The sequence below is a fragment of the Vulpes lagopus genome, chromosome 7 (genome assembly GCF_018345385.1).
Source record: "Vulpes lagopus strain Blue_001 chromosome 7, ASM1834538v1, whole genome shotgun sequence".
Classification (NCBI taxonomy): Eukaryota; Metazoa; Chordata; class Mammalia; order Carnivora; family Canidae; genus Vulpes; species Vulpes lagopus.
Genome location: NC_054830.1, coordinates 5,146,843 through 5,172,938, shown reverse-complemented (window position 1 = coordinate 5,172,938; position 26,096 = coordinate 5,146,843). Strand labels below are relative to the sequence as shown.

Below are 26,096 nucleotides of genomic sequence, written 5' to 3'. Positions count from 1 at the left end.
TTTTACAGAGGAGACTGAGGCTCAGAACAGGGAAGCCTTTGTCTCTAGGAAGCAGAGTTTTGGGTTGACCCCCCAATCCACATGGCCTCAGTACTGAGCTCTGTCCCCTTCCAGGAGGCCTCAGGAAAAGAAGCAGAATATGGTCATGCTAGCAACAGCATCTATTTCTTGAGCTCCTTCTGAGCTTTGTGCATGTGAGGGTCCCCTGCACTGGGCCACAGTCACTACTCAGAGCAGATCCAAAAGAGGGGCTCTGGGGTTCTCTTGTTAATCCCGTTTGCAGATGAGCAAACAGAGGCTCAGAACAGTGGGGGATGCTAGGCCCATCTCCAGTGGGCCTAGCACAGGGTCTAGTATGTTCTCTTCTGCATGGATGCCCATCTGGTATGTGGCTCACCTAGAGAGAGAGAAAATGCCTTTCTGCCCTGGATGAAGAACAAGGGGAAGCCAGCCTGGCCACGGGGGTGGAGGGACAGCTGAGAGCCAAGGCCTGGAGTCTGGGACCCATGAGGCCTGTGGGAGGAGCAGCATGGCAGATGAACCATGCTTGGAGCCCCGTGAGCAAGGGGCAGAGGGGCAGGAGAGAAGCAGCTGGGAAGATGAGCAGGTCTCTGTAGGCTTCTGGTGGTCTGTAGAACAAGATCATACCCAGGGGCCTCAGCTCGGCTGGTGTTCAGGGCCCTTCTTACCCTCTGTGGCTTTTTACGCTACACAGACCTGGCACCTTTCTCTCTGGGGCCAACTTTGGAATGTATCCCTGGCGACATTGTAGAGGCCCTGGGATGTGCCATCATGAAAAGAGAAAGGTTTTTCCTCTGCAAATCTCTTTTAACATTTTTTTTTTTTTTTTTTACTTTTTAAAAGATTTTATTCACGAGAGACACACAGAGAGAGGCAGAGACACAGGCAGAGGGAGAAGCAGGCTCCTTGTGGGGAGCCTGATGTGGGACTCGATCCCAGGACCCTGAGATCATGACCTGAGCTGAAACCTGGAGCTGGACACTTAACCGAGGCCCTCTTCTAACACTTTTCATTACAGTGAGGAGAAAGTTGTAGGTTGGTGTGAGGCAGTCTTTAGTGCCCCTTAACCCTAGCAAAAGAGAGAGCAAGACTTTTTTATTTTTTTTTATTTATGATAGTCACACAGAGAGAGAGAGGCAGAGACATAGGCAGAGGGAGAAATTGGATTTCCACTTTAATAGCATCATCCTCTTATTTTTTACAGTAAGCTATAGCAAGTTTCCAAAATGTACTGTGATGTAAAGCAAAATATAAAAACATATTTCTTTAAAGGAAAAAAAAGTGTGTCAATTAAAGGACAGTGTGGTGAAAATCATAGTTTGGGAGACGGCAAAACCCAGGAATGTGGGCAGTGTTAAGGCAATCAGCCCATAGGAGCCTAGCCTGGAAGACTTTGTCTCCTCAACCAGGGCCTGCCTTGTCCCTGATTTCCGGTCACAGTCACTCTTGAAGGGACTGTCTTGGAGAGACAGGTGGCTTCTTGTCTCTGCTGTTTTGCATTTGGACTCATCTCCCTCATGCCAAGACTGGCGTGGCCTCTTCCATCATCTCTGAGCCTTCCTGAGCAAGGGAATTCAGAGGTCAGTGAGGCTCCTTCTGCCCCCAGAGATCCCTCCAGTCTAGGAGGGAGGCAAGCTTAGATACCAGTGCAGCCCCAGGAGAAGAGCTGGTGTGTACAGGGGATTTTAGTAGAGCAGAAGTGGAGTAGTAGGAGGAAGGCCTTGAAGATGGTTGATAGAAGGGATTTCTAGGAGATGGGTAAGTTTGAGGAATACATGGGAATGGGGCCTAGTCTCCGTGTCAGGCTGGGCTACTGGATTTCCTCTCTGGGCCTGGAATTCTCAGCCAGGATCAGAATCACCAGGCCAAATCAAGCAGCTGGGAGGGTGTGGCAGATGAGCTATTACCCCCAGAACTTGATGATATATAGCCATTCCGTGAGAGGGGGGTAAAGAAAACTTCCCCTTTATAAGCATAGAGTTCGATGTTTGGGTGGGAACTTCTGCAAGATCTAGTGAAGCATTTCAAAGTTTGGGAGATATTGAAGTGGGGGTGGTGGTGGGTGGTGGTGGTGGTGCTGTGGGGAAAGGGAGCTTGAAGCCTCTAAACACTTTCCTCAGCTTTAGCTCCTTCCAGGCCAACATGGTTGCCCCAAGACACAAACTATAACAGCTCTTGAAAACCTGTTTTTGGACAGGGCCAAGTCTTCAGGACAAAGGGATCCAGGGGCAGGCAGCAGGGGACCCCAGGTAAGGTTAATGGGCTCTCCTGGCCTTGTGACTCATTTCTTCTATCATGTTGGAATTCTTGCTTGTTCATTCACTCAAGAAACATCCGTGAGTCCCCAGCTACATGTTTCAGCTGTTGGTTAGCAGGTTCAGTGGGAGGGACTTAGGCTGTGAGCTCTGCACCCAGGAGCTCCCAACCCGTGGGGAGACAGGCCAGAGCCCAGGTGTCCTTGGTGCATGATGATACTCGCTCAGGGAGAGAGCATTTTGCACAGCAGTCCTGCCTGGCCCGGCCTGAGTCCTACCCTCCTCCTTTATATTCTAGTAAACAAAACTTCTGCTGCCTGTCTGCCAGCTCTGACTACAGGAAGCTGGGAGTGAGCAGCTCCGCGTCGGGAGGTGGGGAGGTGCCTCCCCTCCCCGACTTAGAGAGCGGGGGCGGGGGGGGGGGGGCAGTATCCAGTCGGTGCCTAACGCAAATCCGATGCGGTAATGAATGAATAACAGCTGCCGGTGTGCGCATGCGCGCATGCGCGCGGCGGGGGCGTGCCCCGGAGCAGGGGCGTGGCCCGTGGCGGGAGGGGGACGAGGCGGGAGCGGGCGGCGGCGCGCGCAGGCGTTACTGGTCGCGCCGAGTCACGTGAGCGCGCAGGCGCAGCGCCTCGCATCCCGCTCCCTCACACAAAGCCCAGACGCGGAGAAAATGGCGGCAGGGGTCGAAGCGGCGGCCGAGGTGGCGACGACGGAGACCAAAATGGAGGAGGAGAGCGGCGCGCCCGGCGTGCCAAGCGGCAACGGGGCTCCGGGCCCGAAGGGGTGAGTACTCCAAGGCTCCCCGTCCCGGGCCGGGCAGCTTCGCGGCGGCCGGCGGCGGCTCCGTTAGTTCTGTTGGCGGCCTCCCACCGGCGCGGCCGAGGCCCGGGCCTTCCCCGCCGGGCCTGCCGCGGGTGCGGGCGGCCGAGGCCGCGAGGAGTGAAGCCGGGCGGCCTCGTGAGCGCCTCCAGGATCGCCGCCTCCTTCCAGGCCGCGGACCTCCCCCGCCGGCCCCCGCAGGCCGAGCCCGACGCCGAGGCCGGGCCCCTGCGCACGGGGATGGTGGCGCGGGCCCGGGAGCCGGGGAGTCGCCGAGTCGGCGGCCCGCTGGCCGGTCGGGTGACCTTGGGTTGAGTGGTTTCACAAGCGCCCCCCCGCCCCCACCGCCTAGGGTCTCAGTTTCCCGATTCGTAGAGTGGGGGGAGGGGAGGGAGTGCGCGCGCAGGACTTGGCGCGCGGGGAGCCCCGGTAAACGGCAGCAGCCGCGGCGGGTAGGTTTCGGCAGCGATCGCGAGGCCGGTTCGGGGCGCCTCCTCTTCCTTCTCCCCCTTCCCCCGCCCTGCGGGGAAGCCTCGGTCGGAACCGCCGCCAGCCCTGCGCTCTGGGCCCCGCTCGAGTCCCTCGCGGCGTCCCTCGCGGCGTCCCTCGCTCCTCCTAGGTGCGCAGTAGGTAATTGTAGAGAGTTCGGATCTGCGGCTCCGTGTTCACCCTTAGAAGCGAGCAAACAAAGGCCGGCGGGGGGTGGGGTGGGGTGGAGAGAAACCTCCTCTTCCTTGTTCCCGAGGAAGGTTTCCTTCCCCTCATTAGGCGGGCTCACCGACTTGCGAACTTCGTCACCTTTTCTAGTCCAGCTTGGGGCTCTGTCGGGCTCCTTGGATTCTCAAGTTCAATTAAAGCCTTAAAGCGTCATCTCGTGTCCCCGGGAAACCCACCCTTTCGGATGGCAGCACCTGAAAGACGCGGAGAGACGTTGTGGCTGCGACCAACCCTGTTGGGGAGGAGAGGGGAATTCTGGGCACACATTGGGCTTCCTACAGATTTTTTTTATAAGTTAATGGTAACATACATTAGATTCACAGTTTTAACCGTTTTTTTTTTGAGTGCGATTCAATGACATTAAGCGCATTCACAGTATTGTGCAGCTGTCCTCCCTTGTCCACGTCGAGAACTTTTATCATCTTAAAAACTGGAACCCGTACACAGGAACTTCCTATTCTCTCCCTTTCCCCGCTTCTGGTTACCTCTGTTATAGGGTCTCTGTCTCTTAGTTTGAGTTTGCCCTCCCACAGATTTTTAATATGCATAATTAGAGTTTGTGGACATGGAAAGTGAATGCAGTTAAATTGGCTTTATGTGAAAGAGCATTCACTAAATACTAGCTTTGTGAAACTTTCTCTCCTTAGGTGAGGAGGAGCAAAATACCATGGTTACTGGTCCTGGGAAATCAACAGGAAGGCATCCTGGAAGTATATTCCCAACACTTTACTGTTGAACACTGGAAAGAGATGCGCTCATTTGGACTTTTTTTCATCATCTTTTAGGGAGCCTAGTAGGATTTCTGGGGGCCATATTTGGGGGCCTTTTAAGATTTATTTCCGGTGTTTTTGTTTTTTCTTTCAAACCATTTGTCACAGGATGAAGTGCTGCTAGAACCTTACCTTGTTAGGTGAGGTTTGATTAATGGCTTAGTTATAGATTATAGCAGCTGGGGTACATTTTTCAGATTTCCCATTTCCCACTGTTCATTTTCAAGTAGTCATTTTGTGAGTGGTTGATTTAACATGTGGACTATTAGGAAGAACCTGAAGACTTTAGAGATAAAATAACCCTTGTTGGAAAGAACCCAGAGTCTATAACTGCTTAATAGTGGATATTTTGGGGAGGTAGTAACATTTAGATCTATTTTGTAGGGCCTGTGGAAAACTTTTTTTTGTTTTTTCCTTTCTTTTAAAATTTTTCTTCCCTTGTTTTGGTATGAGGAAGCTCTAGAAACCGAGCTCCTTAGAATAAAGCTCTTGCCCAGAGGAGGAAGCAATTTACGTTTTAGTAGTAGGGTAATTACACTGTGATTGAAGTAAAAGGAGTTACCTGGCAGGGCCACTCTCCCTCCAACCTAACTTGCTAGGGGCAGGGAGTTGTATCTTTGGTTGGGGAAGGATGAAAGAGGTTAAATGGGGGAGGGACGGAGGGGAGTGTCCAAAGACTAGGGATTTTGGTATATGCTTTGCATATTTGTAAAAAACTGATGCTGCTATAGCATTTAATGCTAAAACACTGGGTGCCATCTGGTGGGCAGTGAATTCCAGGCGAAGGAATATTGATTTTTACCTTGAAAGCCTTTGAGGGATAGGATTTGAGGGTAAAATTTAGTTCTTCTGACCTCTCTGTACCAGGAGTGGAGTGTATTGTAAACCAAAAAGGCAATGAGCAAACTTGATTGAGGACCCCAGATAGGAAAGCTTATTTTTCAGTTCCCTTTCTGGGTGTGGGAGGAGGATTTGTTTTATTTTGATGAGAAATTTTCCATCAAGATTGATTTGATTCAGAATTAAGCATATTTAGTAAGGGAGAAAAGGCATTCATTTTAGAGGACTATAATAGGTTTAGGTATGTGTTCATCTCCCCCACCCGCTTTTTTTAAGATTTTATTTATTCATGAGAGACACACAGAGAGAGAGATAGAGGCAGAGACACAGGCAGAGGGAGAAGCAGGCTCCATGCAGGGAGCCCGACACCGGACTCGATCCCAGGACTCCAGGATCACGCCCTGGGCCAAAGGCAGGTGCTAAACCACTGAGCCACCCAGGGATTCCCCACCCCCCACCCGCTTTTAAGTAAAGATTGCACCATATATTTAAAATCAGTGACTTAGCCTTTTCTAGATTAATCTTGTGGCTGAATCAGAAAATTGGGAGATGGAGGTTATCTAAAAATTAAGAAAATATATTTAGTATAGATTCCCAGGTAGGTAACATTGTGTTAACTCTGTTTTAGATCTGAGAAAAAAAATTTTTTTAAACAATTGAAAAACCTCGGGTTAAGGAAATTGACCCAGAGTCTAGGGGTGGCCATCTAGACTCCCAAGGCTGTACTTGGTTCCACAGTATTACCTGTCTAAACACAGTCATTGGAAATGTATGTATGTAAGATTTTATTTATTCATGAGAGATGCAGAGACAGAGGCAGAGACATGTGTAGAGTGAGAAGCAGGCTCCACGCAGGGAGCCCGATGTGGGACTGGATCCGGGGTCTCCAGAATCAGGCCCTGGGCTGAAGGCGGCACTAAACCGCTGAGCCACCCGGGCTGCCCGGAAATGTTTTATTTAAACCATGTTTTCCACTTTGCAATGATTTGAGTGTTTGCTGTACTTTAAAAACTGTATACTTGAGGGGATCCCTGGGTGGCGCAGCGGTTTGGCGCTTGCCTTTGGCTCAGGGTGCGATCCTGGAGACCCGGGATCGAATCCCACATCAGGCTCCCGGTGCATGGAGCCTGCTTCTCCCTCTGCCTATGTCTCTGCCTCCCTCTCTCTCTCTCTCTCTGTGACTATCATAAATAAATAAAAATTAAAAAAATTAAAAAAAAAATAAAAACTGTATACTTGAAAAAAGGATATTTGAGGCACATTAGACTGAGTTCAACTTTAGAGGGGCTTCTGGATTATTTGAATGCATGCTGCCACCTCGGCTCTTCACTTTAACTTTGCTCTTTGATTTTATTCTTAGCTAGCAAAGAGAAACTAGTCTGCAAAGATTAGGTTGTTTCTTTTTGGGGTTCTCAGGTGGATCCTCCTGTGACCGTGTTTTACAGTCATAGAATTGAAAGCTGAATTGCTTGTTAGATACTCTGTAATGAGTACAGTGCCTGAGTATCCTCAGCCACCACCCTGGTGGGCTTGTTAAAAATCACTGTGTGTAACAGTGAAAGGCTAGGTAGGAGTGAACTAGTCCCCCTTAAAATTATTGGTACAAAAAAGAAAAAAAAGTTGTTGGCAGGAATAAATCAGTGCCACAGTTACTGTCTGGGTGCCAGATCTCCTTTGAACCTGTAAAGTGTGGACAGTAATGTCCTTTTTACAGAGAAAGAAGCTGAGGCCTAACAAAGAGGTTGGGGTTCAGACCTAGATGTGCTTAGCCACCTGTAGTGCTGCCCCTTTGGTATTGTGCTGGATGTTTACCAAGCTGCTTTTTGTTAGGTTGTTTGTTGATTCTCACAGCATCTCTGTGGGCTACCCTGGATACAGGTTATGCTGGTTTTGCTGGTAAAGAACCAGAGAGGTGGAGAGCTTGAGTTGCAGGGATAGTTGAGTGGTGGACCTGGAGCTCGAATAAGGCTGAGTCGTTGCTCTGTGCACTAAATACATTAGAGGCACTCAGGACCTATCATAAGGGATGATTCTCAAGGGGCTTGGGGGTGTGGGGGAAGAGTCTCTCTCAGGAGATGTGATCACAATTTCAGTGTGTTGGGGTTGTCATTTCAGACTACACCTTTCATTGAAAAACTGAAAGTAATGAGAGTGTTGAGTGCTATGGAAGCGTAAGAGAGGGTAGGGATTCAGCAAATGGAGCAATTTTTTTTTTTTTTTTGTGGAGCAGGCACTGTTTTTTTAGTTGTGTTTAAGTACAGTGTAATTCTAATATTTTGGAGCAGCGTTATCAGTGAAACAGCTCCCAAGTCATAGTAAACCTACTTCGTCTTCATGATTTGGAAGGTACTTATATCTTGGGGTGGCTTTTTGATGTATCGTGAGATATGTTGATAGAATGTTAGAAAACTTTTTTTTAAGAATGCGTCTATTTAGAACTTAAGGTGGATGATTGGGTGCCAAAATGGGTAGTGTTCATTGGCGGTTGGGAATTGAGAACTAGTTAGCAAGGAGAATATTGGTAAAACATTTAGCTGGCCTAGTTAGATCTTATTGTGGTTTCTGTTTCTTTGAAAGATACTACATTTGATACATAAAGTATCAAATATGTTCTGCATATTCAACTCCTGTTGGAGTTACAAGTCAAGTTATTGGAGTTAGATTTGAAATTTAACAGACATAAGTAGAAACTTAAACATCTAAAGCTGCGCATATTGGAAATGTGTAGCATGATAATATGCAGCATAAGTGTATTATTAATCCCTAGCTGAGTCAAGGTAATAAATACATCCGTACCCCCAGCAGTTATTTCTCACCTCTAATCTTCTGAGTCCTTCTTTCCCCACCTCCAGGCAACCTTCTTTCCCCACCTCCAGGCAACCCTAGATCAGCTTTCCATCAATCAGTATGCATCAGTGGTTCTCAAGGGGGTTGATTTTCCTTTTTCCTTTTCCCTTTTTCCTTTTTTTCCTTTTTCCTTTTTCCTTTTTCCTTTTTCCTTTTTCCTTTTTCCTTTTTCCTTTTTCCTTTTTCCTTTTTCCTTTTTCCTTCTCTTCTCTTCTCTTCTCTTCTCTTCTCTTCTCTTCTCTTCTCTTCTCTTCTCTTCTCTTCTCTCTTTTCTTCCCTCTTCTTTCCTCCCTGGACAGGGGGACACTTGAAAGTGTCTTGGAGTCGTTTTTGGTTTTCATCTGCAAGACTGAGGGATGGGGTTACTACTGCTATCTCTTTGGGAGAAGTCAGAGATGCCCATGGCAGCCCCACATAGCAGAGCTTCTGGCCCAGTATGTCAATAATGCTGAGGTTGAGAAACCATGCTACGAATTAGTTTGCCAGATTAGATTTTATCAAATATAAAATTTTATATGATGGAATCATACTGTATTGTAACCCTTTTGTTGCCTGGTTTCTTCAAGTATGATTGTGTTGAGATGCATTCTTGTTGTATATAGTTTATTACTTTTAGTTGCTGAGTAGTATTTCAATTTGTGGATCTACAATTTGGTTTTTCATTTACCTGTTTAGTAGATAGATTCCCAGTTTTGGGACATTACAAATAATGTTGCTGTGAACATTTCGGTACAAGTTTTTGTATGGATATATGCTTTGTTTTCTCTTGGATAAGTATCTAGGTGCAGATGATTGGGTCATATGGTAGGTGTGTGTTTAATGTTTTTAATGTCTATAATCTGAATTTGGAAATAAGCAATTTTGTCAATGTAAAAATATAATTCACTTATAAAAACGTGATTCTAATATAATCCACTTATAAAAACGTGATTCTAAAAAGTTTTTAGAGTTAAGTGTTATAGATATCTTAGGACTAGAGAAGAATATTCCCCTAATTTTATCCCGAAGATAAGTGAGAAAATGGGATTGGACATTTTAAAAAATGAGCTTTTCAGGATACTACTCTTGAAACTCTCATATTAGCTATACTTGAATACATGTCTTGAGTGAGAATTCTTTGACGGTGGTCTACAGTTTTGTCAAGAAGGGTTGATAGTGTGGAGATTATTTAAAAAATATTTTTTTAGAAGGGGGTGCTTGATTGGCTCAGTTTGGAGAGCATGCGATTCTTGATTTCAGGGTTTTGAGTTTGAGCCCCATGTTGAGCGTAAAGATTACTTAAAAAAAGAAGGGTTGCTAGTGGTGATTGGGTTTACAAAAAGGTAAATTTTCTAAGAAGCTGGAAGTGACGAGATAGTTCTAACCTCATTTACTTAGGATAAAACTTTTCAGAGACTGGAAATGATTAGCCAGAGAAGGATTTGGGTAGAGTGCTGTGCTTACACCTTGGACATAATCCATTTGAGCTGCTTTCTTGATGGTGAGCCATGTGATGTGGATTAACCCCAAACCAAATACCTAGCTTCTGTGGTTAGATTGGGTAGCTAGCCTATTCTTAGCCATATCATCTGCAGAATATGGACGGACACTTTGTTACCTGCTTTGTCTGTGATTAGTTATGCGTTTTGTAACCAATAGGTGAGCTGAGCAGGTCTGAAAAACACAGACCAGAGTAGAGCTACTACTGTGCCTTGCTTTTTTTTTTTTTTTAAATAAGACCTTTTTTAAAAAAAATACTTAGGGCAGCCCCGGTGGCGCAGTGATTTAGCGCCGCCTGCAGCCCGGGGTGTGATCCTGGAGACCCGGGATCGAGTGCCGAGTCAGGCTCCCTGCATGGAGCCTGCTTCTCCCTCTGCCCGTGTCTCTGCCTCTCTCTCTGTCTCTCATGAATAAATAAATAAAATATATTTTTTAGTATTTTTTAAAAGATTTTGTTTGTTTATTTATTTATTTATAGAGACCCAGAGAGAGAGAGAGAGAGAGAGAGGCAGAGACAGGGGCAGAGGGAGAAGCAGGCTCCATGCAGGGAGCCTGACTCGGCACTCGATCCCGGGTCTCCAGGATCACTCCTGGGTTGAAGGCGGCATTAAACCGCTGAGCCACCGGGGCTGCCCTGAGACCTTGTTGTTTAAGTTATAGAGTGTATGGATATCAAAAGAAATCAGTTATATTAAAAACATTTCTATCTACAGACCCTCTCTAGAGGTGCGTGGATGGAGATTGATTTACATTTGAGGAATTTTTACTAGCACTTCTTTTTTTAAAATTTATTTTATTTAATTTATTTTTTTACTAGCAGTTCTTAACTGCTAAGAATAAGAGACACATAGGCAAATACACTCTGGCAGACTTTGGTGTGGAACTTTCATATGAAGTAGACGGGTGGCCTCTGTGATGGTTGAGGGTTTCCTTTGAGATCTGTTTGTGGTGTGCAGCCAGCCTGAGGAGGACCTGTTGTTAACTTGGGGGTAGACAGAGTAGAATTCTAGGTATTTGGGGATTCGAGTAGCCATACCCCTCCATGTCTGCCAGCCTCAGTGAAGGAGGTCTATTTATTGCAAGTTAGTATATTTAAAATCATAGAGGAAACGTCTTTCCTTACTTTTACGTAGGAGGATACCTTCATTGGGTTAGCACTTGGCACTCTTGTGTTTGGATCTGAGAGACCAGCAGAAAAAACAGTAACTTTGGGGCTACAAAAAGTTGCTAACTTAAAATTTTCCAAGTGGAATGGCTGGCTGGCTCAATTGGTAGAGCATGTGACTCTTGATCTCAGGGTCGTTGAAGTCAGTAAAGCTCCACGTTGGGTGTATAGTGTACTTAAAATTATTTTTTAATTCTAATATATTAAAAAAAGAAAAGCCCTCTGTCATGTGGTATTTGAACACTACTTCTCCCACACAAGGAAGGTATATCCTAGAATAAATAGCAGCCTTTTAAATAAATAAAGGTAGGTTTATAAATCATTAATGCCATAATTTTGGCTTTTTGTTTTTTTCCACTTTTGTCATGCATGGATCACAAAGTCTGCTAGACTCTGTGGTTTGGGAGTTGCTGGATTTTCACTGGTGAAAAGCATAGGGCTTGGTAAGCAGAAAGTACAGGACATAGTGTGGGAAGTGAGAGGAACTTCCTGTGTCTGCTGGATTCCCTTGTTCCTAGTCACCTTTCACAGGTGTCTGCCTGTGGTCACAGAGGGCTGAACATGAGTGGGTGGCTCATGGAAGAGGGTCACTTGGCCAGTGCATGGTGCCCTGGCTGTACACTGGTCTGTTTCTCTGTGCTATGGCCTAGACCCCCAGCCTGATGTCTGGTTCTGTGCTTTTGAAGTTTGCTTTTCTTGTGAAACTTCTGTCATGTCCTAATCTGTCCTAATCTAAATGCCGAATTTGTATCTATAGAGCTTAGATATGAAGTGTTACAGTGTGAAGATTCCTGACCCACAAAGGTAAAAGAGTATTATAGGAAAAGCCATGCCAAAAAAAGAATTCATTCACTCTTTGCTGAAGGTGGAATCTTTTCCTGTGTGTTGTCTTTTACCTACCTGGGTTGCTCAGACTTCTGATTTTCTTAGGGCAGTATAGGGAATGGCTTCTTTCCCTTAAAAGGATCCTTTTTTTGGTGGATATATATATATAATATATAATTTGCCATTTTAGCCATTTTAAGTGTATAGTGGCATTAAGTTCTATCTTCTATATTATACCACTGTCCATTTTCAGAACTTTATTCTAAACAGAAACTCTCATCTATTGAACTGTAACTACCTGTTCCCACCTCTCTCCAGCTTCTGGAAACCTTTCTTCTGTTAGAGACAGTCTCTCTGCCTGGCTTATTTTGCTTAGCATAATGTTTTCAGACTTCATCTGTGTTGCAGCATCTATCAGCATTTCATGCCTTTTACAGCCAGCTGAATAATATAATATTCTATTGTATGGCTATACCACATTTTGTTCATTCCATTCATCTGTTGGTGGACCCTTGGGTTGTTTCCACCTCTTGGCTCTTATGAATAATGCTATTTGGTGTACAAGTATCTGCTCCTTCTTTTCACATCTTTTGGATTTGTACCCAGGAGTGGAATTGTTGGGTCATATGGTAATTGTGTGTTTTAACTTTTTGAGTGATTGCTAAAGTTGTCCATAGTGGCTGCACCATTTTATATTCCTACTTAAAAAAAAAATGTTTTTCCCCCACACCAAAAAGATCGTTTTGTGAAATTAAAGTTGATTGGGCCTATATGCACCAGCTCATTTCTGTTTTATGAAGTCTTGCAAATCTTCCCTTCTGTTCCGGTTTCTGGCATGAAATTAAAGCACCTTGCACAGGGAATTAGCCTCTTGCTCCCATCTCTGTTAAAGCCCCTAGGAATGTATGAAGGCTTAGCAGAACACAGTTTCTTGGGCTCCTTGATTGGTGGGTTTTAAGGAGTGCACTACTGTACCTTTTTGTTCTATGAGTACTTAAGTTTGAATGTGTCAGACGAAAGTCAATATTAGTCTTGTGTTAGATGTAACTGCGTGGAATTGTAAACCTGGCAAATCAAATACTGTCTTTCATATTGTGCTAACATATGGACCCTTTTTTTCCCTTCGAATTCAGTGAAGGAGAGCGACCTACTCAGAATGAGAAGAGGAAGGAGAAAAACATAAAAAGAGGAGGCAATCGCTTTGAGCCATATGCCAATCCAACTAAAAGATACAGAGCCTTCATTACAAACATACCTTTTGATGTGAAATGGCAGTCACTTAAAGACCTGGTTAAAGAAAAAGGTAATGGTACTGGTGGTCGAGTAGGGTAAGAAGGTTGATGTGTCATCTTTTCTGTGGCTAATTCCTTGGTTATTTTTTTGTCAGTGGAAGTTGATCTGGGTAGAGCATGTGTTCTGTCCAGGCTTGAGAGTTAAGCCGCTTTACCCACCCTACTTTTTTTGTGTGGTCATGCACCTGTGTGTCAAACAGGGTGGTTTGTATGGTCCTTTGGCCTACAAATGAATTTACTGGCTTAATATGGTTAATAGGGCTTCGATTAAGCTTGAGGGGAGCCTCTTTGTGTTGAGGAAATTTTTTGATTTCTTCATAATAGGTGGGAGAGGTTTTTCCTTAAAAAAATTTTTAAGCTTTTTAATTCTGGAGGGAAGGTAGTTTGTTTAAATTCTTTGGATGTCTTCCTGGGATCAAAATTTGGTAGTTGGAACTTGTGCTGCTCAGATTCTAAATTCTAAAACATTAGCTTGTATTTAAACTGTTAGCCCCCCCCCCCCTGGGGGGGGGAGGATTCCCAGGTTAGATTGGCAATTGGAGAGTTCAAAATAAGGCATCTGTTACCTAACGCTGTGCTTTCAGGCGCACTTTAGTAGTGGCCCAGTGTCCAGATTCTGGCCCAAGGCAGGGGAAGCAACTGAAGCTCTGCTGCCACCAGGAGGTCCTAGGAGGCTGGTTGTCTCCATGGTCCTCTGCCTCACCCCCGTGCACACCATATGTATCCTCTTTCTTTCCACATTCTTGATCTGCTACTTTTGTCTTCCTTTCTTTCCTGATTCTTGGCCCTGCTGGTGGCACTCAGGGCTTAAAGAGATTGCTCAGCCCTGGTTTAGACAAAACTATTGATAGAGACAATTTGTCTGATGCCTTGAGGTCTCCCCCAAGGGAAACCTAGAATCAAATTACCCTTAAATGGAGTCTTTTTGAAGGACTGAAAGGTATTGGTTTTCTGGAGCATTCCTAATGAAAAGAGATTCAAGCTTGAATTGTCAAATGATTTAACATTTCAGTGGCAGAGATGCCACTTGGAATAGGCCATTTTGGTATTTGTACTGGTGCTCCCAGCATTGGGTTTTGAACTTATGACTGGCCCACTGCCATCATTGTCCCATCACTTAATTTGACCATGACATGCCAGAAGCACTAGGCACTGTGAACTTCTCTGTACATTCATGTAGGCTGCTCCCATGTAGTAGTTCTCCAGATAACATGGATGGAAAAACGTTTGGTGTGAGATTTGTTTTCCTGCCTTGATCAGCCAAATCATTCCTGCCAATGCTCCTAGGGCAAGAGTGAAGTTTCTTTTTGTCTGAAGGGCGTGTCATGTGGCATCCCAGATGCAGTGTTCTTGGTTTTTGGGACTGCTGCTTCAATACAAGTTTAGAATTTCTGTACAGTACAGTTGGGTCTCATTCGAATTTGTTTTTGGAATAACCCCCCAAAATTTGTGTTCTCGTGATTTGGTTGAACCGCTGAATTGATACTTCATTGATAATAAGGTATAGTAGTTCCAAGAACCAGGAATGTGGCTTTGAAAATGCAATTGTAGAATTTTGTAAGAGATTGCAGGCCAAATTATTTTTTTATTTTTAGGAGTGTGTGAACCAGTTTTGGGACATGATGGATAAAGTAGGTGACATTTTTACTGCTTTACCATTCAGTAATTCAGTTTTGGAAGCCTTAAGCTGGTAGCAGCAGCCATGACGTTTCTGGATGTAGAAGCAGTTCACCTCAATTTCCTATTGCACTGTATTAAGTGTGGGGCCAGCCTGGTGGTTTATTTGGATACTTCCAAACTGGTTCTCATATTCTCCTGGCATACTGCTACGAATGCCCTGGCTCAGCCCTTTCAGTGTACTTTTTTGGTGGTGTAATTTAGAATTACAGGTGTGCAGTAAATAAGTTATTATAAACAAATCTTAAAATGTTCTTGTTTAGAGCTCCCCTGTATAGGTTAAATAATTATTTTTGTTTAAATTACGTGTGTAGTATTGTATTGTGGGCGAAAGGGATTCATTAGAGAAAGGTAATTTCATGGTAATGCTTCTGTTCATCATGTGATTTCTGAAGAATTTTACTGTTCACATATATAGGTCTCCTTAAAAATGTTCGTGTTTTTATTAGGTTTAAAATTGCGATTTTATTTTTGTGTTGGTATACTGATAATGTTTAGGTGGTTATTTGAAATTTGAAGTATTTACTTGAAACCTGTTGCAAGTAAGTTTTCATTTTTTGAAGACTTGTTATTGCAGTTAGGGGCACTTAACACCCTAAAAGCGTGGGTCTCAGAGTCATCTCCAGAGTGGGCCAGCAACGGAGACTTGGCTTATTACATACAACCCAACCACTCTTGATAGGTTTGCATTTTAAGAGTTCTGGTGTTTCAGGAAACCATCTGAATAAGTTAGTATTTGTTGTCTTCAACTTATAGGTCTGGAAAATGTCCTGTCCCTGCCATACTATCTAATTGCGGTCTCTCAGAAGTAAACTAGTAGCTTTGAAGGGGGCAAGACAGGAGCTTTTCTAAGGCTAATCATGCCTTGAGATTGCCTCCAGGACCCCTCCCTAATTCATCTTTCCGCCCTTCTTGGCCACCAAATGTATATTCTCCGTCTTAAATTTTAGCATTTAGTAGCATTCCAGGAGATCCTACTAAAGATACACGTATTATGTGGATTGGTCACTTTGCTTTTTCCCCTGGATGGGGTAATAAGGCTTGTTGGTGGCACCACTGTCATGAAATTAGCATTGCTAAATTTAAAGAGAAAATGTATTGAGAGCTTTGTCTCCTTCTGAGTCTGGCTGCCCTTTTTTTTTTTTTTTTCTTTTTGCTACGGATCCTCCACCCCCAAGTTAGGGATGTGGATTAAACAGTTTTTGCAGCCTATAGAATAGAATGATGAACTTTCCCCTTCCTGCTCTAAGTGTCCTGATGGAACAAGGAAAGGATTCTGTTGTTCTTCCTTTTGATCATGCTGATTTTTTAACAGATAGTACATGGAACAAATGGCTGCTGTGAACACCAAAGAGTTGCTGAATTGGAAAAAAAAAAAAAATGAGAGCCAGTGTAATAGATTAGAATTGGAGATTGTCACACCAGGTTTGCAGATGCTTTCAGTCTCACAGCCTGCCTGATTTACATCATCCGCCAGATTGAGATCACATGAAAAGTGTTGGCCATAAGGACTGGGTGAAAAAGGTGACCTTGGGGATTTTAAACATAAATAGTGTTGTGCCACATTACTGTGAAGTCCTGTGTCGATGAAGAAAGCTCATTATTAGGCTGCTTGTTCTCCTGGCCTAACCAGGGAGTTGGCTCCATCGAGGTAGGGCATTTGTAAAGAGACAGGCCTGAGTTGGACCTGCAGTGAGTAAACATGGAGCACAGTTTGAGGAATAAAGGAAAGTCAGTAATGGAGTTTACTCTCTATAAATCCCAAGTTTACCAGCAGTCAGTTTAACTTGTGTAAGCAAAGATTTCTTTAAGCACTTAATCCTCTGTCTTCATTTAATGGATCACTTTTTTCCCCTTAAGATTTATTTATTTTGAGAGAGAGCAAGCAAGAGAAGGGAGCATGTGTACTCGAGAGCACCCACAAGGGCAAAGGCAGAGGATCTCCAGCAGATTCCACATGCTGAGTGTGGAAGCCCTGTGTTTCCTGATTCCACGACCCTGAGATCATGACCTGAGCCAAACCTGCTGAACCACCCTGGCACCCCTGATGGATTGCTTTAAGTAAATTTCAAATTCCAGCTGACAGAAAACTGAGGCCCAGAGGGCAAGTGTAGTCCAAGTGTAGTTGGCTCTTGAAGACAACCTACATTGTGAGTTCTAGGGAGCCGAATTTTATTTTCAGTTGAAGTAAAAATCCACATCCAGTCTATTTGTTCCTTCATATTTTCCTTTTCTGGAAATTCAGTTGGCACTTTGTGAAGACCTGTTATGCTAACACATTTGTGTCTCTGGGCAACTTGGGTTGAACCCTGACCGTGTAGCCTGCCTTCACTTAGTAAGTACTAGTTTTTGGTTCACTTAGAGAAGTAGTGCTCTTCTCCTTTTGCTGTGGAAGTAGAAGCAAGAATGGGCTCAATAATTTTTCTAGCTCATCCATAAATCAAGTGGTCCTTCTGTAGTTATTTTGCCAGGTTTCAAGTTGTCTATATATTAAAGACACGAGCTTCCCAAATTAGAGTACGCATTGGTACTCTGTGCCCCTCTATCAGAGTGGCCACGTGAGGGATGAGTGTGTTCAATAACGTGCCCTGCTTTTTTTGAGCCTTTACTCTCTACCCTCGCCTTTAAATTATAGGCCTTTTCACATATGAATTCTCTTCAGTGAAGTTTTGGCCTCTGTACTCCCTCTAGTTTTTGAGCCCATTTCAGACTAAATGAGAACACAAATTATAGGTACTGTTTGATTTAAAAAAATTTTGTGCAGGTGTGTTAAATCTCAGCAGCTCCTTGTGACTGCCTGACTTGGGTTGCTTGTTCATGCTGATCCTTTTGATGTGTTTTATGCCTGAGGCAATGTTTTAAATTGTAAATGTTGGCTAAAGGTAATTTGTTGGAGCATTTTTTAAAAAAGGTAGGTGAAAACATATGGTATTAGATTTTTCAGTTTTAGTTTTTTCGTTTGGATGTTTTGATGTTTAAAGCTGCAGTAGAATTTACTAACAGCTCCTTTTGGATTCCATGGATCCTGTCTGTGTGCAGGAAGGGGGAGGAGCAACGGTGTTATCCATCAATGCCCGTGAGTTCCATCTGGGCGAGACTGTTGCTATGGCCAGTTTGTTACCTCTGTCTCTCAATAGTAAAGCATCTGCTCTGGTTGATTTGTTTTTTTAAACTTCATTTTTTTGGATGTGACCAGACTATGCATAGGTGGCAAATTTTATCTTCAGTGTTTTGTTGCTAGTTGTACTGACCACACTAAACGGGTCTTTAATACTGTAGAACTAAAAGAGGGGTGGTGTTCATTAAAGTGTGTACTAGCACATCTTGCAGATCCTGTAACCCTAATTTGCTTACATCTCTGAATTGATGCGGTCTCTCAGGGTAGAAGTTGGGAATGTATGAGGGATCATGGTTATTATCGATGCTCCCTTGGGAACAACACTACTGATGCTGGAGCCACAATGACTGCCTAACCTGTGGCTAAACTGATAGGACGAGGGGTTTTTTAATGTAATTTTTTTTTGTTTTTACTAAACAACTATACCATTTGGGGAAAAACAAAAAGGGACATTTTCAGCAGTTTTGGTGCTAAGGATTGAAGTTGGATGTGTGCCATCACTAGAATGTTAAGTGGAAAAGTCCTAATTTCTAAACCTAGCTTTTTAGGAAAAAAATTTGGTTTGGACTTGGTTGGTTTCTAGATTGCAGTGACAGTTTTTTTGATAAAGTGTCTTTATGGACACAGACTAGAAACTTATATGCAACAGTATTTGATATTTGACAACATAGTTACAGTTGTCTTGAGTTAGATATTGTGATGATTTATTTAGATATTGTGATGATTATACAAGTCACAGCTTGTAGAAAATAAATTTGAGGTCTCTTACTGTCTTGACACTATTTGGCATTTTTATTAAAGTGGAGATAAGGCTGTTGGTCCTCAAATGGCTGCTGCTGTTGAAATGAATGGCTTTTTAAAAACATGGCCTCAGGAATGGCCACCTTTTTTGGAATTGCTTTACTTTTGTCTGGGTAAAATAAGGATAATTTGCCTGACTGTCCCTTGGCTGTGATCATTTTCAGTTTGTCCCACTGGAGTATGTAACTCCAAAATTTATACCAGTCCCTATACTTTACTTCATTTCTTTGCACTGATTCTCCTGTTTTGTGCAAAGTGCTGGTTTGGTTCTGTAACATTCCATGAAAGGACGAGGGGAGGTGACTTTGAATACTTGGCCTTGTTGTCAACTCCCATGCAAATATGTTACTAATAGACATGCCCTTCAAATTGTTAATTTTATTTTGAAAGTAATTTTATCTTACGTTTAAATCTTTCCTTGCTATTATTAATTTAAAAATCCTCGTAATTTGAATATCCTTTAAGCAAAGGATTTAGAATAGGCAGGACTTGTTGAGGCCATTAGAGGTTTACTTTTGCCCTTGTACTGTTAAACCAAAGTTGAACACAGAATTGGAGAAGACTTTACTATCATAAAAATAATCCTTAAAAAAAAGAATATTCCTGAGGACAAAAGCACTTTCTTGACTTTGGAGAACCTGCTTAAGAGATTGTTTTCTCCAAGTTAACACTTTTAATTATTGTTCTCTTTGTGCCATCTTCAAGTTCAGCAGCCATTTTGGTGGTTGTCTTCTTGATGGGTTCTAAAATCTGGTCTTGGTGGTCATGAATTGGCAATCCAAACCTTGAGGAAAATCTGCTGAATCTTTTGAAATACTTTGTTTCCCCACCTCCCTTTGTGTAGTTGTGGAATCTCAATCTGAATCTCAATCTTGTGAGTCTTCTTAACTTGTTTAGTTGCAAACTGAACTCTAAATTTGCATTTGTGTTTTTCAATGGGAAGGTTGAGAAAGCAGGAAAGATAAAGCCTGGCTTAATTCACTGAAGAGAATCCAGATGCTGCTCTGGTTTTATGATCAGATACTCAAATATCTTATTTTTGACAGTTCTGGAGCCTGATGCCATGTGCAAGACCAGCTACAGATTTTGTGGGGCCCCATGCAAAATGAAAATGCAAGGCCTCTTGTTAAAAAATTAAAGATTTCAAGATAACAGAGCATTAAACTAAGCACGTGGCCCTCCAGTGCATGGTTGCACCCATGTAGCCGGCCATACTGTGTTTGCCTTTGAGCGTATTATACTTGCACATTCTTATATTTAGCATTTGAAGCTCGGTTCGGTGACATTGCAGCTTGTGTGCTGTTTGCCTGCTTTCACCCATGAGATTATATTATGTAAAACTGTTTTCCTCCTTTCCCCAAAAGAGTGAATCATGCAGACTTCTTTCTGATAGATTTGGATTGCCTCTAGTCATGATTGAGTATTCGAGACAGGGAAATTGATATGGAAATCTGTGGAAATAGCTTGTTTGTGGTGGGAGGAAAATCAAGGACATAATTGTTAATGAGTCTCACCTACTTTTACTGCACACCTGTAATGCCTAGTTTGGTGGTTTAGAGAATATGGAGTGTTTCTGGGCTTTCTTATAAGGCAGAGGCTCCATACAAGGTTGCTGATGATTGTTCTAAATTCCCATTGTTTTCTTGGCTTTTCTCCCTTGGTTTATGTGTCGTCTGGAAACTGATTTGTAGTTGGTGAGGTAACATACGTGGAGCTCTTAATGGACGCTGAAGGAAAGTCAAGGGTAAGTGTCTGAGAGAATTTCTTCTGTGGATTTACTACTTGAAAAATGTAACTGTATGGTGGCGTGGAATCGAATGAAATCAGGAAGGCAGTGAGTGCTCATGTTATAGTAGCTATGTTTGATTTTTGCCAAACATTTGAGTGGGGTGGGAGGGGATTTGCAAACGGGAGTCCCGCTTTTCCAAATGGCTGGCCAAAGAGCTTTTTGGTATTCTGTTTGGATGCCCAATTTGGATAACTGGGGACCAATAGCAGCATTGTCTCTTTGTTAACAGAGGAATTGGCTGTGTGTGAATTATGCATGGAATTTTAGCGGTGGTATATTAATGTAAAACGTGTGTTCTTGTCTAGAAAATGTTATTCTTGGTCGTTTGCTGAATTTGAAAGTTGTGTGAACCAAAGATTTCCGAAAAGTCGCCTTTGTGCCAGTAAATTGTAAAACAAATTTTAAAACCTGAACGTTTAAAATTGGCCTAGTTTAAAGAGAAAATAAATTATTTTGTCGTGCAATAGAATGGCTTAGAATAATCAAAGGATGAGCTTTAATTTATGGAAGGGATGGATTTAGGAGGAGTATGATAAGGAATTGATTTGAGTACAGAGAGAAGCAGATCTAAAGTTTGTGTGATTTCTTGGAGAACCTGAATTTAGGTCTGCTTATAACCTCAGCAAGTATAGTGCAATGCTGGTAATGTGCAGGCAGAGGAGAGAATAAGGAGCCCAGCTTTTAATAAGGAAGGCTAGGCAAGACATTCCTGTGAGCTTCCCATTAGAAGGGTTTAATTTAAAAACTAACTTTGTTACATAAATCATACTTGTAATTTATATAATTGTCATTGATATTTACTATGCTTTTCTTTTCTTTTTTTCCCCCCCTTTCCTTGCTCTTCTGACTGGTCTGTGGCTTCCTCCAAAGGGATGTGCGTAAGTATTGTCTAGTTACTTATTGGCAATTGAGCCTTCTAAATTGCAGGACTGGTTTCACTCATCTCCTTTTGACTCTTCATAGCGTTGTTGAATTCAAGATGGAAGAAAGCATGAAAAAAGCTGCCGAAGTTCTAAACAAGCATAGTCTGAGTGGAAGACCACTGAAAGTCAAAGAAGTAAGCTCTTGAAACAATGTGGATACCATTTATAATTGTCGAGTTGTCCCTGTTTGGAATTAGGAAAAGACACACATAGTCCTTGACTACATTTTACGGAGCAGACCAACCTGTTTTTAATGAAGAGGGTCAGTCACAGGCTTCAGTAGTCACTCCTATAAGAACTTTGGAATAGTGGCCGAGCACATCCTGAGCAACTGCTGCCTTCCTAACATCTGTGATTTGGCTTAGAGCAGCCTGCCTTGTTTTATCAGGGGTACTCAGACCAAGCCCACATGGTGTGTGTGTGTGTGTGTGCACGTACACCTTAAGGGAATCTTCGTCTACAGTTTTACCCAGCCTGAACCCTATTCTTACTTAGTCAACCTTTTTTTCTTTTTTTTAAAGCAAATTGATCATTAATCTACTTTCGTATCTAATCCAAACCAGAGATCTTTTCTCTTTTGAGGGAGAGGGAAGTTTTTGTCAATTACACCTCTCCCTGACTTATTTTGAGTTTTTCTTAGAGGAAAATCAGTATATTCAGAACTCAGGAGAATGTGGTAGGGTTTAAGGTTTCTGTGTGTTGAAGAGACACCTGATGAAAGGGCAAAGAGTTCAAGACTAGTGTCAATGCCAGAGTTTCACAAACCTATGCAGACCTTACACGAGTCCAACGCCTGAATAACATGAAGGACTGGAGTACCTCGATGATCTAGAACTGCGTTTTCAAACTTTGGGAAAAAAAAAAATCACTGATTGGAGTATCAGAAATTACAAAGCCCCATTGAAAATTAGTGAGACTCAACTATACCAAGCCTGTGAAGATCTTATTTCCGTCTGGAAGTGTTCTATATTATATCAACTAATCATGTCATCCACCCTACCCCACCTCCCTTTCAGTTAAGTTGAGAGTTAAATTTTACACCGTTTCTTTCTTCCTCATTCCTTTGGCTGGAATTCTTCCTAGCCTGATGGTTGAGTTCATTTGAATTTCTTGTTATAGATCTCAAGAAATGCTTTTCAAACAACCTCTCAATCTCTGGAGTTTTGGGAATATCACTTTTTGTGAGATCATGATCTTAGTTATCACTGAGTCAGTTAAACCTAACACTTCTGTGCTTGTTTTAGGATCCTGATGGTGAACATGCCAGGAGAGCAATGCAAAAGGTGATGGCTACGACCGGTGGGATGGGTATGGGACCAGGTGGCCCAGGAATGATTAATATCCCACCCAGTATCCTAAATAATCCTAACATCCCAAATGAGATTATCCATGCATTACAGGCTGGAAGACTTGGAAGCACGGTATTTGTAGCAAATGTAAGTAAACAGAAACATTGTCTAAAGTAGAAAATCAGAACTTTATGAAATAATTTTGTTAATATGTTATAAAAGTAGTTCTGATGTTTGAGAAGAAAAAATTTAAAGAGGGTTATGCTTCTGTGCCTGGGTGGCTCAGTCGGTTAAGCATTTGCCTTCGTCTCAGGTCAGATCTCAGGGTCCTGGGATGGAGCCCCGTGTCAGGCTCTCTGTTTGGCGGGAAGTCTACTTCTCCCTATCCTTCTGTGCTCTTCCTCTCTCTCTCAAATAAGTAAAATCTTTTTTTAAAAAAAGGGGGAGGGTGTGCTCTCTTCTTGATCTGTGCTTTGAAGTTGGGTTTTCTCCCATAGTGATTATTGTAGTGATACGTCACAGGCCTGACAATGGTCTATTGGGACCATGTTTACTGACTTTTTCTGGTTACAGAAGTGGTAGTGGAGTCTGCATTTCCTGTGGGTTTATTTAGGTTCAGGTCGGAAAAGTATATCCACAGCGCTGATGTTTCCCTTCTTCTTGTGTCTGGGATGAAAGATGATGCTCTTGCCATTTGCAAAGGGAAATATTTTGAAAGGAAAGTGGGTTGGGGAGGATGATGGTGAACTTAAGCTGGGGAAGAAAAAAATTTTTTAAAAATATTCACAAAATAAGCATTAATTTGAAAGGTATGAGTTGACTTAACCTGTTCTTTCAGAGGAAAGAGACAGTGAATAGCAGTTAAGGCCACGCTTCATAATCCTACTTGAAAAATTCCACTGCAGGTGATAAGTTTTTGTGACATTTAAAATTTTTATTTATTTATGTTTATTAAAATCTTTTTTATTAAGTGCACTACACCCATTTGGGGCTTAATGCATGACTCCAAGATCAGGAGCCACATGCTCTACCGACTGAGCCTGCCAGGCACCCAGTATAATAAAAATAATGTCACGTTATTTTTAAATGTTTATTTCGATCCAAAGCATATTGCACTCATATAATGAAAATGGTTTTTCTAAAAGATGTCTGCATTGAGAATTTTTTTCTCCTTTGTCTTGGTTAGCTGGATTATAAAGTTGGCTGGAAGAAGCTGAAGGAAGTTTTTAGTATGGCTGGTGTGGTGGTCCGAGCAGACATTCTTGAGGATAAAGATGGAAAAAGTCGTGGAATAGGCACTGTTACTTTTGAACAGTCCATTGAAGCTGTGCAAGCCATATGTATCCTTTTATCAGAATTTAACTCTTGGTGAACAATTTGGCCTAAATGTTGTCTTTAATAATAGGGTTTTTTTTTTTTTTTTTGGAAGTGGTAACTTTGTATGTTAATATTTCCTGAGTGACTAGAGGGAATGCATTACTGTGGAATTTAAAAGTTCTCTCTGATCGAATGGATTTGGTACTGCGTAGGGAGAAAAAAGGCACATGCCCATGAGTGGTCTTTTCCATCGTTCTCTTTTTAGAGGAGTATGGTTTGAGGGGAGAAGTCTATAAAGAAGAGAAATTCTATATTGTTATTTCATATATAAGTTCTTGGCCCTATTTCTCCGCTGGATTGACTCATTCTAGAAGAAGCACTTGTCTCTGACCCTAGAGTTATCTCTTTGTAATCACAGTGGAAAATGCCATACATGGACCCAGTCACTAAACTCAGATTAAGTCTATTACTGTGTATCTTACCCAGAAAATATGGTACTTCAAAAAATGGTGGGGTACCCATTGGACACCTACAGAATACTCATGCCAGTACTTAAGAGGATGATCTGGTAAGAAGTGTAGGGTTATACAAATGAAACTCCACACCTAAGAAGTAAGCTGACATTTACTCCCCCTCCCACCCTTGAGTTTTATTTATTGTTGCTTTTATGCTTATTATAGAAACATTTTAAAAATAAAATGAAAAATCAGAATTGCTCATAAGTTCACTACTGAGAGGGACTGGTAGCAGTTGAAGTATTTTTCTCATGTATTTCTCTCCTGTGCATGTTTTTAGAATTGTAAGAAATAACCTTAATTGTAATATCAGCTATGTTTAATGGTCAACTGCTATTTGATAGACCAATGCACGTGAAAATGGTAAGTTAATAGGCTCTCTTTCTGCATAATACTTTCAAATAACTCCAGCAGAAACATGGGATTATTAAGAGTATGCATAGGGACTCTACAGATCCATTTATGGATCGGTCTATGTTAAAAGTAGTCTGCAGTATGTTGAGAAAATTTATGACAGAAACAACTTTTTGCCTGCTCATGCAGCTCTTCAGGTATTTTTTCCTTTGCACAGTTGCTTGTTTTCGGCATGGGGGTCAGTTGAGTATCCTGCTTAAGAAAGTGATAAAAGAATGGTTATGTACATGGGTTTCTGCTTTTCATTGTATTGCATTAGAAAGTTTAGCCAGTATCATATCTGTTGTGAACATATTAAGTCTTTGGTTCATATAACCTTTAAACTTCTGTTGAAGCACTTCAGCAGTATAAACCTTAGCCCTGCTCTGGCTTTGCCACGGGTCATGAATTAATAAGCACGACTAGAATATGCTGGGGGCAATCTAGGTAGGGCTCAAATTCAGGAAGAATATAAAATGAATTGTAAGGGGTTTTGTAGTTAATTTCAAACATTCAATTTGGTGTTTTGAGTAGATAATTGCTTTACGTGACTCAAAAGTCAAAAAGCCTGAAGATACAGTGTGAGAGTCTTGCCCAGGTCCCATTCATTCCCCATAGCAACATGGATGTATATTTTTATCCTTCCCTCCTTTATACAAAAGGTATTTTTCCATATATTTTTTTAGATTTGTGTGTTATTCCATGGCATGGGTGGATTGTAATTTCCTATCCAGTCCTCTGTTGTTGGGAGTTGTTTCCATCTTTTGCTGTTTGGAAGCTGTGCTTCAAGAAATACTAAGATTTATTTACTTACTTTTTCAGGATGAAAGGGCCTTACCAAAAGGAGATTTTTTCCCTCCTGAGCGTCCACAGCAACTTCCCCGTAAGTAGTGTCAATATGGCTTAGATTTTGAATTTGGTTAAGGCTGACCAGAAAACTACCCTTGAGTTTGTGCCGTGCTGTTCTGCAGTTATCTTGATCGTTCTTGAAGGAAAGTTGCAAAAAGGTTTCTTTTTTTTTTTTTTTTAATATCTATTTTTCAGGGTGAAAAATGAACAGAGGGGGATCCCTGGGTGGCTCAGCGGTTGAGCATCTGCCTTTGGCTCAGGGCGTGATCCTGGAGTCCCACATTGGGCTCCCTGCATGGAGCCTGCTTCTCCCTCTGCCTGTGTCTTTGCCTCTCTCTCTCTCTCTCTCTCTCTCAATCTCTCTGTGTCTCTCATGAATAAATAAAATC

The 26,096-nt window shown here is 42.4% G+C and overlaps 1 protein-coding gene across 13 annotated transcripts in view; it reads left to right on the top strand.

Annotated features, from left to right (window-relative positions):
* The first annotated feature begins 2,910 nt into the window (after nucleotides 1-2,910).
* HNRNPM (heterogeneous nuclear ribonucleoprotein M) overlaps nucleotides 2,911-26,096 on the top strand; it is a 40,842-nt gene continuing 17,656 nt past the window's right edge. For 8 of the 13 annotated variants that reach the window (XM_041760509.1, XM_041760506.1, XM_041760501.1 and 5 more), the window contains exons 1-9: nucleotides 2,911-3,065; nucleotides 12,878-13,047; nucleotides 20,324-20,376; nucleotides 21,292-21,299; nucleotides 21,385-21,478; nucleotides 22,589-22,780; nucleotides 23,820-23,973; nucleotides 24,779-24,828; nucleotides 25,681-25,741. In XM_041760509.1, the coding sequence (XP_041616443.1) occupies nucleotides 2,953-3,065; nucleotides 12,878-13,047; nucleotides 20,324-20,376; nucleotides 21,292-21,299; nucleotides 21,385-21,478; nucleotides 22,589-22,780; nucleotides 23,820-23,973; nucleotides 24,779-24,828; nucleotides 25,681-25,741 (895 nt within the window). In that variant the 5' untranslated portion in view covers nucleotides 2,911-2,952. Of the gene's footprint in view, nucleotides 3,066-12,877; nucleotides 13,048-20,323; nucleotides 20,377-21,291; nucleotides 21,300-21,384; nucleotides 21,479-22,588; nucleotides 22,781-23,819; nucleotides 23,974-24,778; nucleotides 24,829-25,680; nucleotides 25,742-26,096 lie in introns of those variants that run through there. The other 5 variants (XM_041760510.1, XM_041760505.1, XM_041760512.1 and 2 more) reach the window with 4 other exon arrangements.